The following is a 21,442-nucleotide window of genomic DNA, read 5'->3' on the forward strand; positions in this document are numbered from 1 at the left end:
GTGTGTATGTGTGTGAATGTGCAGAATAATATATCAAAAGTTTTTACTATGGCAAGTAACAAGTATGATGGAACCTTAGAGAATAACATTGAACAATCCTTCAGTTAAGATAGGAATGGGCAAATTGAGTGCCTCATATTTCTTTTTCAATCCGTCTGGAGCCTCTTCATTATTAAAATGTTAGATCTTTATGAAAAGTCACATAACCAAAGCTCCACAGAGGCTTAAAAATAATTGTGACTTCTTTCAATTTCTATCCTACCTTTTGTTCATAGAATTAATTTTGTAGCTATGACCCTCTTGAGCCAGAGATAAAGGCTTATGGGTGCTGTTTATTATAAACAAACAATATATATTGTTTGGTGTGCCAGAATGATCCAACAATAAGCCTCTTGTTGTTTTAATATATATTTTTATTTATTTGCATGAACAGTCTGTGTTTAAAATAGACTTTCGTAGAGTTCTTACATTTTTCTTATTTTTCTATTGAGTATCCTATCATTTGAACTTTGTCACCAGCCTGAGGTAAATAACGTTATATGAGCAAGGAAAAATATTATAATGAAGCATTAATTTACTAAGAAGTAAATCATTCTTCCTGCTTGTCACCTAAAGTTAATTTTACTTCTTCATATAGTTATTTGAAAGATCACAATTTGGCTGTTTTAATTGAAGAGTTGGAAATTATTTCAATATTAGATTTTTCCTAATATGTTCTTTTTATTTCTTTTTAATCAGATACTTATTGAGCAGATTTGTACACAAGTGATGCATAAACAGCATCCTGACCCAGATTCAACAGTGAAAATACAAAATCCCCGTAAGCATCTGTTTTTCTTTCAGATAAACTATTAGAGAGCTGTAAATGGTGCTTTATATCTTTCAAAAAGGGAAACAGCATATTTCTTATATTTATGTTTGCTTTCATAACTTTTAATTTTTAAAGGTTTGTTTTTTAGGAATAGTAACTTCAGTAGCAATTTCAATTCTAGCATATATCTGTCTATCTAAGTTGATATGACATCATTGGAAATTAATTTAATTAATTTCCATTCTAAATTAATTATATCAGTGATGGGGAAAAATTGACCTGATGCTTCAGTTTCTCAGATACTTGAAAGCTCTTCATTGGAATGGTTAATTATCTTATTTTTATTAATATGAGAACTGTTAACATGCACAAATGAGAGGTAAAAAGGAATCTTTATACAGAAAACCCATATCCAGCAGCCTTGTTTAACTGTAACCCTGCAATAGGCCTTTAAGTATGTTCATTCAGATTCATTTATAATATTTTAGCAGTCTAGAAATATGCCTTATAGTCCTTATTATTTGTAGGGAAACTTGGAACAAGATTTAGGTGTATATAATACACTTCCAGCCTAGCAGTCTTTCATTATCAGTGTTCTATATTGGGAGACCTTAAATATTTATTATTATGTTTTACGTATTAACTCCTTCATCTGCATAGGATTGCTATGGCAGAAAATAATAAATATAGAATTGTTTATTATTTTGGGTTTGAATCCCAGAAATCCCAGTTTTGGAGCAGCTATGGAGAATCTTTACAGCTCTTTTAAGGAACTGATCCTTTTCTCCTTTTCTGAGGAAAGCAGCCATGCTATCCTGGGAAAAGGTGCTCCTATAGGGACAATACAGTTCTTCATATTGAAGGGATATTATCACTAATAAACTTGAAAGTTTTTAAAGATTATTGCTATGCATTTCCAAGACAAATTAGTTAATTGACGTAGGAATGGAAGAATACCTGTAAGCATAGAACACTGTAGGGAATGATCCAGGAATAATTCCAAAATAGTTATACTTTGCTTCTTGTTATATACCCATGTAATAATTTTTAACATGGGAAGAAAGAGGCGGAATAGATGATGGGGATAAAAATCTTATTCTCATTGACTTTGCTTATCAGAAGGATGCAAAAGGAGATCCTATGATCCCAGGACAGTGCAACTATCATAAATATGAGTCAATTGCCAAGCATTTCAATTTTGATCACATGACCATGGGGGATGCTGCAACGGTCATAAGTGTGAAAAACAGTCAGAAGTAGTGTTTTTCAGTACTGTTGTAATTTCAAACGGTCACTAAATGAACTATTGTAAGGTGAGGACTACCTATAATTAGTAATAGCCAGTTTGGAAAACAATATAGAAACTATATTTTCATTAACAAACCAGTTTGTGTATTAAATAATGGGAAAAGAAATATTGGTCCTTCAAATACACCCTTCTATCATTTTCCCTTGTATCTTTATTCTGGTTTGGGTGTCATGCACCTTAAAATTCAATTTAACCATATAGCAGTCTGAAAACACTCAATATTTTTATTAATTGCTTCCTGGGCCCAAGTCACAAGAGAAATCATATTGGTGAGTTTCCCAAGGACATCTGGGAATGTCTACTAAGAGACAGAAATCAGAAGCTGAATAGTACATATTTATAGATGGATAAGGGATAATGATTGCATCTTCAAGTATACTTTTAGAGCAGAACATATTTTCAATTAAGACAGGATGTTCCTAAATTTAGACCAAAACCTTATGCTGTACAGATAATCCTTGAGTTGCCACCATAATTGAGCCCAAAATTTCTATTGCTAAGTGAATTTTTGCCCCATTTTACAATCTTTCTTGCCACTGTTGTTAAGTGAATCATAGCAGTTATTAAGTTAGTAACATGTTTCTTAAGCAAATCTGCCTTTTTCATGTTGATTTTTAAAATTGTTATGTTTTCCAGAGCTTCTGAAAGTTATTGCTGTTTTGCTACGTAATTCCCCACCATGCTCAGAAACCCTGGAAGTCCACCGAGTCTTCCTATCAGACATGATTAAGCTTTTTAATAGCAGCAGGGAGAATAGAAGGTAAGATCATAATATATATATTATAATATATATAAAGATATATTATAATGTATCTTTAAAAACTGTTACTTCAAGCTGCATGATTAAAAAAATGTTTTTAAACTAAGAACTGGTCTCAAATTCTTCACATGGTTTATTCAATTGCTAGCTGAATCAAGTGTTTATTAATCTCATTAATTCCTGTTGGTGTTTAAGATAAATCTCAGTTGTCTTTAAGTTGTATTTTCCTGCTTTTTTCAAAGTTAATTTTCAATTTGTGCTTGCAATTTTTCAGAAGTTTACTGCAGTGTTCTGTGTGGCAGGAATGGATGCTTTCCCTTTGCTATTTTAATCCCCAAAGCTCTGATGAACAGAAGATAACAGAAATGGTGTATGCCATTTTTCGAATACTACTTTATCATGCAGTCAAGTATGAATGGGGTGGCTGGCGTGTTTGGGTGGATACCCTAGCAATTACACATTCAAAGGTGAGTTATGCAAAAACAGTTCTAATTCTGATTTTTAAAGAAATTTTTAAAAGAACTTTGAAGGGCAATTTGGTGGGTTTAGCAAAAACAAAAGTTTCACTGAAATTAACTAGAGAGAACAAAATAAGGGAAGGTGTTAATATTCCATAAAGCAATATTTAAAAATATTTAGTGCAATGCCTGTGTAATTTCATGCACCAGTTTGGTATGAGAATAACTAATTTGATGTTCAGAAAACTTTGTTTTATGATGAACTAACTATGCAGTTGAATCATATAAATTTGAAACACAAGGTGGCGCACCTTGCCTATTTCTACTTTAGAATAATGCCTTTTTCTTTTATGGAGAGGTTGAGCAACAAATTACTGATAAAACTGAAGCAAAGGCTATTTCTGTCCAAACAAAGAGAGGAAAGGTTGTTGGAAGAAGGTTTCTTCTTGAATTAGAAATAAAATAATATTCCTACTAATAATAATATAATTTTTTACAACTTTAATAAAATTGTGATGGAAATAATTTTTTCTGTAATGGAGGTAACCTTTTTTCAACTAGAAACAGATTTTAGAATAAAGTTGCAATGGCTGCCACGGTGGTTCCTTCTTCTATTCCCCCAAACATTTTTTAATATGAATCTGGGTGGATTTCCATATGGGGATTTACAATGTAAGAAAAATGAAGAATTTTTTCCCCCTGTTACACCATGAATTATGGGCACCTGGTGTAATGACAGCACAGTTCAGGTACAAAAATTGTTCTTTCAGCTACGTGGATGTCAATGTCTTATGAGACCATCATTTTTATAAAGTGGAACAACAGAGACTCTCTTTCCAGATTATGATTTTACTTACATAGATTGTATTTAAAAGGTGTTTATGAATTATGTTTGATAATTAAGATTCTGGATTAATATTTAATTTTCAATTCTTTTGAATTGTAGAGGATTGAAATTAGCATTAATAATTTTCTTAAATTGTGTATAGTTTATAGGGAAGTTAATGGTTTTTTAGTGCACTTTTCCCTCCTGTTTTGTTTATAATAACCTTTATTTATAGTTATTTTTTCCACCATTAATATACAACTATTAATTTTTAAATTAGGTTTGGTATTGGACACCTGACATTTAACGTTGATTAAATATTTCCATACACCTCATACCAAATGTTCCAACATGAACATTTGCTTATGAATTCATAGATATTTGTAGGAAAATAAATATTAACATTGCTAATAACTCTAGATATAAATGTGGGACTGCACTGTTTTGGCATAAAATGATCTTATATGAATGGATGCCAATTAGAACATACATATATACATACGTGTATATGGGTGTCACATAGTATATACATGGCATATAAATGCTATAAGAAACAACACTTTTCAATTTCTGGATTACATAGATTTTGATAGTTGATATATTCGTATTCTGACCTAGGAAATTATTGTTTAAATTAATATTAAGTTTATCACTTAATTTTTCAGTGCAGTAAAATTATAAAAAAATAGCTTTTGTTAAACATACTGTTTTCATTACAAGTTTATATATTTTTATACTCATTTGAGTCTCGGTCTCTACATGTCACTTTCAGCCAAGCTTGCTTCCAGTCAGATGTAAAGTGGGATGGCTAAGTGATGATGGGACCAGTTTAAGGACAAGAAGGTGTTTATTGCCAGAGTTCATTATTTAGTCAATTTACAATAGAGAAAAATGGTGTCTCAACCACTAGTCCTGTCAGTTTTGTTTTTTTAATAATTGGGTTAAATTAGCCACTGTTTTTACATTTCTGTCTTAACAAATGCAAGAGTAGGGTGACATGTGATGTTGAATTCAGGTTAATTCACTTTAATTATCCCTGTGACATACCACTTGCATGAACTAAGATTTATCTACCTCATTGTCGAATGCTATTGCAACATATATTGTTAAAATTGTCATATTGTGTTTCTAGAGTAGCATACAAAATTAGTAATAAAATAACCTGCTTTAATTAAATTTCTCTGTAAATGTTCTAAAGACAAAGATTCTCAAAACTTCTTAATAATTGTTAGTGAATTCTGAATTTTCTGGAAGTGTTAGTTTGAATAAGTAAGCATTTTTTAACTGTTTCAATATGCTCAAATTCATAGGACAAAATTTCCTTAAACTGAGTCAGAGTCATTTTACAAATTTTGTATGCTTTAATTTATATTTCAGCTCTATTTCATTTATGCATCAGCCACTGTCTATTCATACTCTATTGTGTACTTTTTTTTTTGGTGAAGAGCTTGTGTAGAAAGAACTAGTATTGCAAAATTGGATAGATTTTGCAGAGCTGCACATCAAGATACATGGAGCTGCTATAAAAAGCCAAAGAAACTCAATTGCAATTTTATTGTCCAGTTTGATAGATTTCCTGCCACCTTTGTAGCAGGCAAGCCGTTTGTCACTGTAGCCTCTTTTCCAACTGCAGTACTACGCTTTATAAGCAGTGATGGCTTTTGTGGCATAATTGCACTACCTAGGTTTCCTTTGCTCTCAGGATTTGAAGGTGTACATAATCCTATTATAGTTAAAGCCTGTTGTAATGCTGTGATTAAAAAAAGATTCAGTATTTTTTTATATGTTTCCTACCTCTCATTTCTGCCCTTTTCATTATATAGTGTATAAAATAGCTTGATTTTTCTGTCTAGTCTCTGTATTAGTCCTAAGCAGAATTAACCACAAAAGAACGTAAATAGAAGCTATATTCCTATTGTCATTTCTTCTCTTTTGAGCATGTTTCTGTCTTCTTTACTTTTGCTAAATCCTTGTTAAATTTATTTTCTGAAAATATATTTTGAAAGTAACTTGGATAATTAATTTAAATCCCAAAATATTATATATATATATATATATATATATATATATATATATATATATATATATATATATATATATATATATATATATATATATATATAAGCCACTAAGCCACAGGAGGAGAGCCTGTGGCTTAGTGGCTAATACATCTGCCTAATATGTAATACAGCCCAGGTTCACATCCCAGTAAGGGTATGGCTAGCTGATGAGAGCTAAATAGCTTGAAATAGATCTATATTAGTCTCCCTTTATTTATTTATCAGCACAAATACAACACAAATATAACAAAGGCAACATTAAAAATATGGTTTTCTGCCTGGATGGTCTCCTGGAGTGAGCCGAAAGACAGACAAAGGGAAACAGTGTGTTCCCTCCCATATTTGGGCATACCAGGAGTTGTGACACAATACATACATACATATATACACACACACACACATACACACATACACACACACACGCTGGTCTTGTTGCATTCGGGTCTTTTCCCGTGTAAGATTGAGGTTGTCTTGGCAACGTTTCAGCGAGGTCTCACTCGCCACCTTCAGGCTGGTGTTTTCGGCTTCGTATTTAAAATGCTTATAGATACAGTAATTTATGTCACATGTAATTTTAAGTTAGAAATTGCTTAGTCCTTAAGAATTGAGAATTCAAATGCAATAAATTAAAACAAGGGATAAACTTTAGATTTCTATTTAATGTTTTGGCAAAGTATAACATTGAATAAATGGCAAGTATTATTACTCAGTGAAACTGATGTTTGTAAAATTAAGTTGAATTATATAGTTATTTACTTAACATGCCCAGGCTTGCAGATGCAAACAAATTGAAAAGAGAAGACCAGAAGAAATGATTTTTTGGATGTATTGAATTATGGGGAAAGATTAAAGAGTGTGAAGGTATGAAAGGAGGATGGCTGAATCTTGAAATGTGTAGATTAGCCACATAGTTTGAAAATGGCAGATCTTGATGTTATTAGAATAGAATAATATAGAATTCTTTATTGGCAAAGTGTGATTGGACACACAAGGAATTTGTCTTTGGTACATATGTTCTCAGTGTACATAAAGAAAAATAAAACAATACATTCATCAAGAATCATAAGATACAACACTTAGTGATAGTCATAGATTAATAATAAGCAATCAAATTATACTAGGAAAAATAAAACAATATAAATTTTAAAGATACAAGCAACATGGTTATAAGTGGGAAAAGATAGGTACTAGGAAGGAAGAGAAGAATAATAGTAATACAGTCTTAGTAGGTAGTATCACAGTGTTGTGGGAATTAGTTGTTTAGCAGAGTGATGGCATTCAGGAAAAAACTGTCCTTGTGTCTAATTGTTTTGGTGTGCAGTGCCCTTTAGTGTCATTTAGAGGGTAGAAATTGAAAATTTATGTCCAGGACATGAGGCGTCTGTAATTATTTTCACAGCATGCTTTTTGACTCGTGCAGTATACAGGTTCTCAATGGAAGGCAGGTTAGTAGCAATTGTTTTTTCTGCAGTTCTAATTATCCATTGAAGTCTGTCTGTCTTGTTTGGTTGCAGAGCCAAACCAAACAGTTATAGAGGTGCAGATAACAGGCTCAATAATTCCTCTGTAGAACAGAATCAGTAACTCTTTGGCAGTTTGAACTTTCTGAGTTGGCACAGAAAGAACATTCTTTGTTGTGCTTATTTGATGACATCGTATAAGAAGGTTTCTCCTAAAATCTACCATCATTTTTACCGTTTTGAATGTATTTAGTTCAAGATTGTTCTGATTGCACCACAAGGCTAGTTGTTCAACCCCCCGTCTGTATGCAGATTCATCGTTGTCTCGAATAAGACAAATCACTTGAATGAGACCAATCACAATAGAAGCAGTAGGATCAGTAGAACCAGAATTCATATAAATCTTCAGAATTTAAAACATGAAAACACTCTTGTAAAATAAGAATAAAACTTTGGGCCATGATTGGAAAAATAATGGAAAACAATTAACATATAACTCTTAACTTAAACAGCTATCCTATATCTGTTTAGAGGGTTAACCCCATTGACTGTAAAAATGCATTTTCCCATCAATATATCTGCAGGAGTCCCCCCAAACTTTCTACAGCATCAGAAGTTCCTGCTTACATATGTTGACTTTTATCATAAAATATATATTTTCTGATTGACTACTCATATATTTTAATTATGCTGTCTAAAATGAATGATTGGTCAAAATGTAAAACACCCAATATTAATTTCAAAATAGAATAAGGGAAGTATTGAATATAAAGTGAAAAAATAAAGAAATAACAGAGCACACTAAAAATACCCTAGTGACCCTTAAGCTATATAATTTTCAAAAGGTCCTTACAATTTTAGTTAAATGCACATAAGGGAAAAAGAGAAAATTCTCATATGTTTTTATGTGTCTAAAAAAAAGAGCAATTGCTGTTGTTTCATGGGAATTACTTTGAAGCATATATAAGGAGCAGAAGAAAAGATACAAATAGAAGGTATGAAAAAATGTCAGGTTATATTGGACTGGATTGGCTAAACAATATAAGATATAGAATTAAATATGACTTGTGAAAGAAATGTTTAAACTTGATATTAAAGAATAATACAGATTTAGTTAATTTTGTGCAATAGGAAAATGTTATGTAGAGAGCTACTGAACTATAATTGTAACTATAGAAAGAAACATTTTAAATATTTCTATGAACATTCAATCCATACTAGTATGGTATTTGCTAGAAACTATCTGATACTCAATCACTTCTAAGTGATAAAATCATCAAACACAAGTATATTTAACTAGCCCCCAAATAAGTGGAAATTTGCTACTTTGGGGAATTGTTACAATGCAGCCAAACTTCTCCTTACTCTCAAAATAGGTTCACAAAACACCAAAACCTCTTAGAAGTTAAGGGGGCAACATAGAACAGTCTATTTGGATAGCAAGTAATATCTTCTATTTTAGCTTATGTGGGTGGGCAGCCCTACTATACTTGTTCTTACTGGTAAAATATAATAAACTGTATTCATTATAATTCAGGAAGTTGTTTGCATGTACAACATACCGAATTTTTCACACTATAAGACACACCTTCCCCCACCCCAAAAAAGTAGGTGGAAATGTCTTTGCTTCTTATAGAGCGAATATTGTGGGTGGGGGGGAGGTTGGTGTGGCATGGCGTTTGCCACCGCCGCCCGTCACCGCTGTTGCTGTTCACCACTGCCAGGGACCACTGGAGCCTTCACTGCTGAGCAGCTGATTGACAATTAGATCGGACTCACGGAATATGTTCTGTTCTAGACAGTGGGGGTCCCCACCATTCCCCATCACCATCAATCCAGAGTGGTGATGATAGGTGGCGAATGGCAGTGATGGGCGGCAGCAATCCCCTCCATATAGAACAGCGGATTGGCGGTATTCCGGGAGGCTGATTCAACCGCCAATCAGCTGCTCGGTAGCAAAGCCTCCATCATTTCCTGGCAGCAGCTCAGCTCAGTTGACCGGTGGTGGGCACAATGGAGCGGAGCCCTGACAAGCCACGTGCTGGGCTGCAATAACGTGCTGAAGCTGACCAGGCTTTTTGTTGCAAGGACACTAGCCAGATGAATGCTGGATGGATGCGGAGAGGCAGAGGCAGATTTGTTTCTCATGTTTTCTTCCTTTAAAGCTAATGTGCGTCTTATGGTCCAGTGCATCTTATAGTGCGAAAAATGCGGTACTTTCTCCCTTTGTAAAAACAAACACCAAACAAAATTCACACAATTTGGGTTCTGTCAAAAAACAAAAAAACTCTCATAATTTAGATAGCATTGTTTGCTCTCCTGACTGACATGACAGGGCAGGTGTTTGTTTGTTTTTTGCTCTTTTTAGGTTTCTTAGTAGCTTTCAGTATCATTGAGCATAGTATTTTACTGGAGTGGAATTGGACATTGGAGGTCTTGTTATACCATGGTTCTGATCCTTATTCAATGGGCAGATTCAGTATGTAGTATTGGGGATGAGACATCAGTCTGGTAATGCTGTTTTATGGGGTGCCTTAAGACTCCACTCTTCCTTGTTCTCTTAACATGTATATGAAGCTGCCGTGTACTTTAAAGTTTGATGTATGAAATCCTTTCACTGATGCTACTAACTTCACATTGGTACTCTAGGCTGACATTGTTGTAATTAGCTCTTTTACCCATCTCACATGCAGCATTCAATGCTAATGATACTGGTTGTTTTGATGTCTTTTGGTTAATATTCTACAAATTCATTGAAGGCTCACTGTTACATAAGCATGTTAATACTAGTTTTGGGAAACCCATGCTTTGAATGCCATTTGTACAACGTCACTTCCCTGACACATATTGTCACATAGTTTGTAATAAAGCATATGTACACTATATTTCTTCTCCATTATTCTTCTCCATTATTTCTTCCCCATTATTCTGTGCAAGTTAGAATCCCCAACAGCTGCATTGATAATAGTTTGAGTGTTATCTTTATATAATGAACATACTGAAATTAGACATTATCACTAAAGACATTGAAAGAATGATGGTGTTATGGTACTGAGTGCAATCTTCTTCTAAGAGCCGCCTGTTCATTCTCATTCTCTCTCCCTCCCTCCCTCCCTCCCTCCCTCCCTCCCTCTCTCTCTCTCTCTCTCTCTCTCTCTCTCACACACACACACACACACGGAAGAAAAACCTTAGCACTTCCTGATAGTGCCACCACCACTTTTGTCACCAGGAAGATCTCTAAAATACTTTATAATGTCTTAAATTTATTACTCCACATCCTTATTGTGGGTCACTACCTTCTTATATTAAAAACCATATAATAGAAGAGTGCAACTATAGCTCTCTCTCTCCCATCCTGTCCCATTCATATTTTCTTTTCAAGGCTGAATGTTCTCATTTCTCTCAGCATCTTCTCATAATATTTGTTTGTAATTTTTTCTGCAAATCTATTCCAGTTCTTTAAAAAATGGAACATCACACAAAATACTGACAATTGAGCTCCCAGGTGAACTTTTATCTTTTATAGATTTAGACCAGCTTAGCCGCTATTTACATTGATCTATGATATACTCTCAGAGTTAAATTTTAAACACTTAATTAAAATTACTATTGTTCCATGATTTTAATACATAATATCAACACGTAACTTACAGGTTTGAGTGTATATAACTCAGGATTGGAAAACATTATGGAAGTGCAGTATCAATGAAATACAAATGCTTGCCTGTATTTCACTACTTTGGCAGTGTTTATAGAACATATTATTTCTGTGAAAAACATAATTGACAGATATGATAGGTTTTATTGTCTTGAAAATCATTTCCCATAACACACATCTTAAAAATGATACAACTAATCTTGTCAGTTAAACTATTTTACAATAATAATGGTAAACATAACTTCTTTTGTGTTCTGACAGTTAAATTCAATGTTGGGACTTAAAACAATCTTTTGATCTGTATAATAAGTAGGTTGTCAGTATGGGGGCTAAATGATTTGTTATGTTGGGGAAAGTGCCAAGCTTTTGTGTATAAAGGACCTCAGTTTCTTTTTGACTGATTCCTTCGGATTGGTATCAGCATGTATTGGTGCCTACAGTCAAATTTGATTTGTTTTCTTAATGGTGTGAAGAGTTTCCAGGTCTGAGCTGTTAGCATTGCTCCTAGGAGGGTAGAAAAACAGGTCAATAAAGCTCTCATTAAGATAAAAAATAAAAACTTTTGCTGGAATTATGAATAGTAATTATTAATGGCAATTTGTAGCACACAAGTTAATTTCCAGGAAATCTTGTAAAATTGAAACAAACCCCACAAAATTAATGTTCTTTTGCTTACATGAATTTCCAGTGTTCTTTTGCCTTGAATCTTGACTTCATCTTTGAAGTGATATACACTAAAGATGCAGTGAATAACAAAAATGAAATAATTATAAACAGCTAACTTTTTATCATTTTTATACTCTGATTCTAGTGCCAAATATATCATCATAGCATTTGTACAGTGCACTCTAATCTTTCTGTCTAGCAATTAGTGAGCTGAATGTCAAATTAAGTTAAAATTAATGGTACAGGGAATCTTGTACTTATTAGCTTGAAACTGTCCTAACTGGTAGTGCATAGACAAGCTTTCCAAATGTTGCAAATACCTATAGATTAGGTATCACATGGTTGTAAAGATTAATGAATGGTCTTTTAGTTTGCTAATTTAAAGCAATACCTAGTAATTAATTCTAAATTATCAGTTGCACAGTTGCAAATTCCTAAAGGGAAATATAAAATTAAAGATAAGGTACATGTGAAATTCCCTTGGCTAACATAATAGATTTCAAATTGTCGGTGCAAGTTCACAGCAACCGGAATTCATGTCATGCTCAGTTTGAACGGTATTAGGGACCAGGATCTAATGCTGATAATAATTAAAGCAATTAATTTTCCTTCAAAGCATGAGGCTGAAATAAACATGTTTTTACGTGAAACAATGGGTGACATCTATCCATTTGTCTTGCCACAAAAAATATCAAGTGTCATTTACCTTATTTATGTATGAATGTGAATAACAAACATATTTTTCCTCCATAAAAACTCAATATGCAATAAAAATCATTTTCAGTTGACACCAGATCTATTGAACTTATTTTTCTTACCTATTGAAGTTATTTTTTAAGTAACTAGCAGAATAACTTCTTGGTGGTTAGAAATTTAACAAATGTGGCATATAATTTCTTGATTTGCCTAAACTCTAAAAACAGACTAGTTTCCTTTATTTAGTGATAAATTGTGGCATAGATTTTTATGGATTAGAAAATATTTGAAGAATCAAATAATCAACTTCTCTTATGTGTTTTAGAATTCTGGAGAGCACTGTAATATTTATCTTTGAATTAGAAAGAAACAGATTCTTCTTTAAGTTGTGTTTTCATGGCAGAGATAGTGAATTCTAGAGAACAACATTCAATGGCAAAGTTCACATCCCTAGAGAAGCATTTCTTCCAGGTTGTTTTTCGAGGTACTGCTTTCAGCTCATTTTTACAATCTTACAATCTCTGTTCAAAATACTAAGCAATTAAGGCTTCCAACATTTCAACTCTGCTGCAGTCAATATGCAGCAGTGGCTGGAAGACAATCTCAAAGAGACAACTGTCACAATCTGTAGCTACAACTATTGATGAGGCAACGGTAGCAAGACATTTACAGTATGTAAAATCTGATTTTGTAGCTATTGCTGTTTAGGATAGATGTAATAGATATAAGGATTAGTAGTTTGAGTGTGAAGCTGCTTGCAGTGACTTCATCTGCTTTGAATATTGAACTGTACCTTGAGAGTTCTTCATGGAAATCTGGACTCAAGATTATACATATTTTAACCTCAAATAATTCCAAACCCTTACCATTTTGTCAATTTTATAAGCATTCTGAAGAAAAATGAAATTGTGGATACTAATGTACTTTTACTTAAAAAAAATGCTAATTTTACAAAAAAAAGATGTTCTGTTTTAACTTGTGATTTGTTCCTTTTTCATATATCCATTAAACAATACAATTTTACAGAAATTCAGGATAGAATACACACCCTGTTACTGAATAAGAAGGTGTCCATGAATTTCCTTGTCAAAGCATATTGCCCTGGAACTCGTTTGCCTAAGGCAGGGGCGTCCAAACTTGGGAATTTTAAGACTTGTGGACTTCAACTCCCAGAATTCCCCAGCCAGCCATGCTGGCTGGGGAATTCTGGGAGTTGAAGTCCACAAGTCTTAAAGTTCCCAAGTTTGGACGCCCCTGGCCTAAGGGAATATTTAAGGCTGTGGATACCAAGTTAGGTGATGAAAAACTCTACAGGGCTTAGGTTAGCTCTTTGGGAAATGAATCTTAAAAAATTGAGCTATATATCTCTCAGTTCACTGCACCTTTGTCAAGATGAATGAAAAAAATATATTGCTGACATAGATAAGAGAGAGTGAACAAAATGGAAAAATGCACGATAGCAACCAGGAGAAAATACTGATTCATTTGTGATTCAGGAACAGCTGTTGTGAAATTCGGATCACTATGGATTTTATTTTACCATCATTTTCTTTGTTTCCTCTGATGTTGATGATGAAATTAAAACATAGGCTTCCTGCTACCGTAACAATATTTTGTATCCTACTTGTTAGATGGATTGTTATAGCAGTGTGGAAGTTTAAATTATATATAAAATAAGTAGGATAGATACATGTTAAATATCTCGAGTATAAAAATAAGCTTCCATTTTAATTTTTATCTTACAATATCTACTTAAAATTGGCTATATATAAGACAGTGATGAAGTAGTAAGAATGTTGGAGTGAAACAGAGAGCTAGAATTGCCTGATATCAACTCAGTATTGGACAGATAACAATGTCATTGAAACATGACATGCCTGGATACCTTTCTTACAAAATGGTATACATTCCTCCTCCATGTGTATATTTATATTTATATTTATATTTGTACTTATTATTTGTTATGTGTTGTGTGGACTGTACACCGCCCCGAGTCCCTTTTTGGGAGAGGGGGCGGTTTAGAAATGCGAAGAATAAAAAAAAAATTCTAATTCCCAATGAAAAGGCAGAATTTGCTTCTCATGATTTTTTATCATTTCAAAGTTGTCCTGTTCACAAAATAAATTAAGTCAGAGGTTGACATTGGCAAAGGTATCCATGGTGACCTTGATAGGCAAAGACTTAGTTCAAAGTATGAGGTTCAAGAGCCATAAAATACTCTAGGAATGGTCATGATTCTGTGGTAGGAACACAATGTACAGAAAATTTGTATAAGTATGACGATTTACAAATTAAAATGATTCTAACTCTGTTTTTCAAAGATATTGTCAGGCATGGATAAAGGCTTAAAGTTAGTAGAAGGCAGACATGTTTTTGGCATGATAATTTATATAGGCCCAGGCTATCACAGATGTAGTTCTTATGTCTAATTTTTCCCAGATAAAAATTGTATATTTAAAATTAAATGATGTAGAGTATACTATACACTTGAATCTCTCTCTGAACTGTGTTGGGGCTAATCAGCTTTGATTGCAAGATTAGTTGTGCTGTCAACACAATTTGATGTTTTTCTATCTCTTTGGTTTTGGTGTGTCTGCAGTAATATGTTTGCAGACTAGGTGCTCAGTATCCATAGTTGAAATGTCAGCAGCAGCAACAGGCCTTGTGGTGCTATAACTCTAGTGCTGAGATATGGTTCCTCTGAGTCAGATTTACCTCAGCCTCTTCCTCTTCTTCTTTTTTTTGCTGTATAATAAAAATCTACTAATGATAGTGCAGCTCTCAACAACCCCATAAAGTACCACCAACCATATAGGCAATGCTTGGACCATGAAATAATCTCAGTTTAACTTTAAGAAAGGATCCAATTGTAACTGAATAAGTGGATTAACATTAAAAACATTGTCCTTGTTGCCCCTATAATAAATACATTAAAAGAACTATTGTTCAGTACAGGATGCTTATAAATAGATATGGAAATGTGGCTGGCTAAGGCATGATATATGACTTTTTCCAGTCCAAATGCTTCTAGAATTGAACATTGATTTATTTTGAGGTAACTCTTAACTATAGAAAAATAATCATTAAGCGTTCAGTCTAAACAATGATATGGGTTTATCTATTTAAGCATTTTTATTCTACCTCATCTGGTAGCTTACAACATACTGTATCCATAAAACCTATAAACTCACTCCATTAAAACCAGATCAAAATGTAGTAATTGCTATCCAACTGGTTTTTATGGCTACTGTGATATTTACCTACATTTATAATTACTCTGTCGATTCTATATATTATTAGGGAAATATAGCAAGATGTAAACATTAAATATTTTAAAATTAAAACATTTCCAACTGTTCTGTTTTTAAAAGGTAACTTTTGAAATACATAAACAGAATCTTTCTCGGATGTTCAGGGAATACGAAGAGAAAGGAGACGAATGCAGCAGTGCTGGTCCATCATCTATTATTAGAACAGTTTCAGGTATTAGTAAGGATGCGGAAGTTACAGAGAAAGTCCACCTTCATGAAAAAAAAGAAGCTGACACTTCTATAGTTGATGCTGAAAACAGAAGCATGAACAACAGCATTTTGAAAAATGAGAGTAGATTACCTGATTTTGAAGAACACGGTAATTTAGAAACAAACAAAGAAAAAAACAAAACAGAAAATATTCAGAAAACTCTTGATTTAAACGAAGCTCCTAGTTTGGATCTTCCCCTACAAGCCCAAGTGACAAAACAGAGCTTAGAAAATATTGCTGAAATTATTGGAATAAACCATGAAGAAAAGGAAATAAGTACCAGTGATTCACAATCACCTTTAGAAAATGTTGAAACACTAGAAAGTCCAGAAATATTAGAAAATGTAACACCAGAAGTATGTGTGGAGGAAGATGAAGATTTTGTTGATTTAAAAGAGGAGCCTAATCTGGCACTTACATCAGAACAATGTGTTCCAGAATCCATTGAGGGACATGATTTGTGCAATAGCCAAGTAACCTCAGTTGTACAGGAGTGCACTGCTTCTTCAAAAGAACCTGTTTCAATAGAAGTAGTACCTGAAATTGTTGAAGGATCAGTGGAAAAAGAACAGCAGGATTGCTTGCCAGAAACCAGCGGTCCTGAAATAAACAGAGCTCAGCCAGCTTCAGACACTGAGAATTACATTGATGACAAAAATACTAATCAACCCCAAACCAAGACAGTTGTAGATAGCACACAACCACAGACTTCAGAAGCAATAATTGCTTCAGATAAGAAAATTGCCAGACTTGATGTTTCCAGCATTGCATCAGATACTGAACGATTAGAATTAAAACCTCATGCAAATCCAGAAGTAAATCATCCTCCTAGAGCCATTTCTGAGGTAGGTTTTGCACTACTATCTACTTAAGTCAGTTAAACAATATTTACCAGATTAGCATGAGTGTGTGTGTGTGTAAGAATGTCTGTCTACTCAGCTAACTTTTGATGGCAGTTATAATTATGAATGTAAACAGATTTGTAAAGTGACCTAGATTAAATGTTTTAATTGCAAGTATTGTAAGGTTGAGATTAAAATGTCACATATTTTTCTGTATTAAAAAGTTTTAATAATTTACAAATAGAATGCATACAAGATTTGCATCACTTATGCATTATTCCTAATTAAAGTGATGTTCCTAAGTGCTTCCTTCCTGCAGAAATACCTTCCAATGGATAATCATCAAGTTACATCACACTTCCTCAAAGGAGGAAAATCACAGGCAGCAGCAATTTATGCACCCTATGTGGTAAGGTCTAGCTGCTGCTTATTCTTACCTTGGCTGGCAGAGATGGTGGCATAGTTGCTAAGTAGTATATAGAATTGATATGACTGCTTAAGCATAGTCCTCAAATAATCATGATTTTATAAAATTAGTATGACTATATCATACCTGTAGAGTATGAACAGCTTTACCTGGAATTAGATATCTGCTAAGGCTCAGATGAAATAGTCAGTGTGATATTCAGCTTGGCTTACCTCTCTCAATATATATTGTTTATAAAGACATCTAGGCAGTATGATTCATCAGATCAAAATGTAGCAACTCCTGCAGATGGGCAGAGGAAGGATTCTAGATCTACCATGTTCCGTATCCCTGAATTCCGATGGTCTCAAATGCATCAGCGCTTGCTTACGGATCTTCTCTTTTCTATAGAAACAGATGTACAAATGTGGAGAAGGTAATGTCTACGAAATCTTAGGCAGTTTACATAGTATAAGCAAAATCAGTAAAACTGTATGTTAATAAAAAGTTGAATTATATTTTGAAGTGGATGAATTGTAATATATAACTGAGTCCTCAAAATTGAATTGGAGCCTTTTGTGACCAAGTTGCAGTAGCATCTTCTGAAATGCTACACGTATCAAATCTTTTTTTAAAGTGTTGATTGAATAACATTTTCACATAATTCAAGGATCGTTCAGAATCAAGAATCACATTGCATTAAAAATATACTCTTTCTATAAATTTTTTCCTTGTGATTTTATTTGAACAGGAAACTAATGCTTCTTCAAAACTCAATTCTGTAAGCTGTTTTTTCCTTTCAAACTTGTTCTAGTTTACTGAAACACTATGATGCTTTTTAAAAATGAAGTTCAGCAACACCAAGAATTACTGAGAAGAAGTTGCACAAGACGTTCCCTTGAGCATTAGGATGTTATTTAAAAAACAGAATAAAATATTAGAAAATGTTCTGTGAGAGATTAGATATGAATAGAAAGGACCATTGTCTTAACTGTCCAATCTGAAGTTACCCTACTTATCATATCTATAGAGTTTCTCAGTCATCCAGGTCATGGTTGTCCCAAAGATGCTTTTTCAAAAGGCAAATGAACATTGTTTTTCCTTGAAGATGTTTCACTTCATCGAAGAAGCTCCTTCAGTTCTGAGTGAACTCTGAACACTCATAACCAAAAGAGCTTCTTGGATGAGAAGCAAAACGTCTTCGGGGAAAAATAAAGTCCAGTCCCTGTTTTGAAAAAGCACCTTTGAGATACCCAACTCATCAGTTTTAGTCTATTGATTGACCAAAATGAAAACGTATTAAATCACATGCAGTAAATACTTTGTTGAAAGCCCAAGAAATAGAAGGAATTTATTACATTTATTTGTTGTAACAGGAATTAAATTTCTTTCATTTTTATTATTCTTTTTGCTTAGAAAGTGAAGTTTGCAATATCTTTATAAGTTACTGGTTTCCTCTTAGGGGGAATGAGTTCAGATCCACTTTTATTAATTTATTGTATCAAATTTAAACACCACTCATCTCACTGTCTTAAGTGACCTTTAAGGTGAAATTTGATAATTTATTCAGTGTTTTTTTGCAGGCATTAGATAATTTGGGTTCCTAATAATAAATATTCATCACATACTTAAGAATAGTTTGTGGAGTTCTATGTTCTGGAGAAAATTAGAAGGATACGGAGAGGGCATTTTCAAGTTAAGATGAAGATGCATTGGTAACTTAGAATGCTGATGTGTAATTCTTGGCTGCAGGAGAAATTTCTGATTGATAAAAGTAAATACTACTCCAATAGATAAGTATTTTGTAACACTGCAAGAGAAATTACATATATTCTGTATATTTTATTTTGGAGCAGTCATTCTACCAAGACTGTGATGGACTTCGTGAACAGCAGTGATAATGTCATCTTTGTACATAACACAATTCATCTTGTCTCTCAAGTGATGGACAATATGATTATGGCTTGTGGTGGCATATTACCTTTGCTTTCAGCTGCTACATCTGCTACGGTAAGAAATTCAATTTCCAATACACAAGTGGTGCCTTTGTGCATTGGATTATACTAAACCAAAATTATGCTCACGTATGCTTGCTTAGGGCACTGCTGGGGGGGGGGGATTTGTTCTGTGAGTCAACACTAAAAAACTGAATTATGTGACATGGATTTTGCCTTTCTTTTTCTTGAGTAAAAAAGGATATAAGAAAACATTCTCTCAGATCCAGTCTAAGTCTATTAAAGATGAGATACTTGGAATCAGTCTGTTTCTTTCCCTTCCTTGCCCAAATGTGCTCATGTTCTATAATATTATCCAGGGGCATAAGTAAGGAGAGCAAAAGGGTAAGATGACAGTTGCAACCTTGTGATTGAAGCATTGCCATTTATATATGTTTATGACATATCAGTTTATCATTTCTTCTTCCAAGACCAGGAAACATTTTTTGAAGTGGATACCAGATTGGAGTGGTAGCCTATTTTGTATTTTTGGCCTTTCTAATCTTTTTTGCTGTTAAAATCTTATCATAAATGCATTTTTTGCTTTACTGATGAAGTCTACCTTAGAATAAAATAATTTGGGACATTTCAAAATTAATTTAAGACAGGATTCTCAATTTTTTTGAACCACATTGCCACTTAAGGAATAACATATGCATTTATTCATGCACCTTTACCCTCATGTTATCCCTTTCCCTTATTCTCAAAAGTCCCATAGGGATCCCATGACTTTGCCTATATATAACAGGGCACCATGACTGTCCGCTAAAAACAAAAATGTGTGATGTGCTGTCATAAATTTCCTTTCTGGGAAATAGGCAGGAATTACAGAGGGTTTTGGAAGTAATTGACATGGAACTTTTATATCCAGAAAAGGGCTTAAAGAGAACAAGATTATCTCTGTGCTGTTGGCATGTTTCCTAATCATTTTTTTCTTTCCCAAGAATGTGCCCATCACTGTTCACTAGATTGCTAATTTTTGTAAATTACAATCACTTATGACTTACTATGTTTTTTACAATTTTGCTGAAATATTTGTCCATTTTATTTCTATTTTGGATCTTTCCGTGTAGTAATTTAAAGTTTGTTTATTATGGTATCTTGGCAATCAAGGTCATTTAAAGTTATACTTGCTTCTTCATGGAACCAGTTTTGAAACAGTTCCCTTTTATATTATTTATAAATAATAGAAATTATTTATATTATTTGGTCTAGTGATTAAGGCACAAAGCTAGAACCAAGAGAGTATAGCATGAAAGCTGGCAGGGTGACTTTAGGCCAGTCATTTATTTCAGCCCACAAGGTCAGGCTCAGATAATAAGCCAATTGCTCAATTCCTTCAATACTCGGTTGATTGGCGGGGTGGGTGGGAGAAGAAGGAGCAGAGTCTGTGTTTGCAGGAAAAACTTTTGGAAGATAAAATATTATTTTGTATTATTTATTAGAACAATATACTGTATTTTTAGGGAATATTAAATTATAGCATCAATACAACAGAAAAAAAATCTAGAGAACATTAAGGTAAACATTGAGAAAAGAGTTAATCATTAAAACACTAAGGAAATATTATAATCCTAATTGATATTTAACAGAATTGTAAAAATGAATATGAGCAAACATGTTACTGTTGAGCAACCTTCTTCAATCATTATCCTCTTAATTTCTTAGAATGGGAAAATAGAGATAATCCTGTTCCAACAGTAATTGGAACCAGTGTTTATTATTCATATTGTTATTAGTTCCTAGATCATTGGACAAATAAATTGAGACATTTCAACCATCAATTCCATTTGTACAGCTAGTCCTCATTTAGTGACCAGAATTGGGACTGGTAACGTAGTTGTTAAATGCCATAGCCACTGTGAAAAATCATGTGATCATGACTACTTACAATTTTCTTGCAGCTTCCCCTTTTCTCCACTGCCTCATCCTTTGGAATGCTTACCCTAGTGCTGGGATAACTAGCAAAAA

At 33.4% G+C, this 21,442-nt stretch overlaps 1 protein-coding gene across 3 annotated transcripts in view; it reads left to right on the forward strand.

Annotated features, from left to right (window-relative positions):
• Positions 1 to 21,442, forward strand: part of LRBA (LPS responsive beige-like anchor protein) — a 357,721-nt gene that overhangs the window by 58,888 nt on the left and 277,391 nt on the right. For all 3 annotated transcript variants that reach the window (XM_081959507.1, XM_081959508.1, XM_081959509.1), the window contains exons 20-25: positions 739 to 820; positions 2,757 to 2,880; positions 3,155 to 3,347; positions 16,079 to 17,074; positions 17,738 to 17,913; positions 19,334 to 19,487. In XM_081959507.1, the coding sequence (XP_081815633.1) occupies positions 739 to 820; positions 2,757 to 2,880; positions 3,155 to 3,347; positions 16,079 to 17,074; positions 17,738 to 17,913; positions 19,334 to 19,487 (1,725 nt within the window). The remainder of the gene's footprint in view (positions 1 to 738; positions 821 to 2,756; positions 2,881 to 3,154; positions 3,348 to 16,078; positions 17,075 to 17,737; positions 17,914 to 19,333; positions 19,488 to 21,442) is intronic.

The sequence above is a fragment of the Natrix helvetica genome (assembly GCF_964273705.1).
Source record: "Natrix helvetica genome assembly, chromosome: 7".
In the NCBI taxonomy this organism is placed as follows: Eukaryota; Metazoa; Chordata; class Lepidosauria; order Squamata; family Natricidae; genus Natrix; species Natrix helvetica.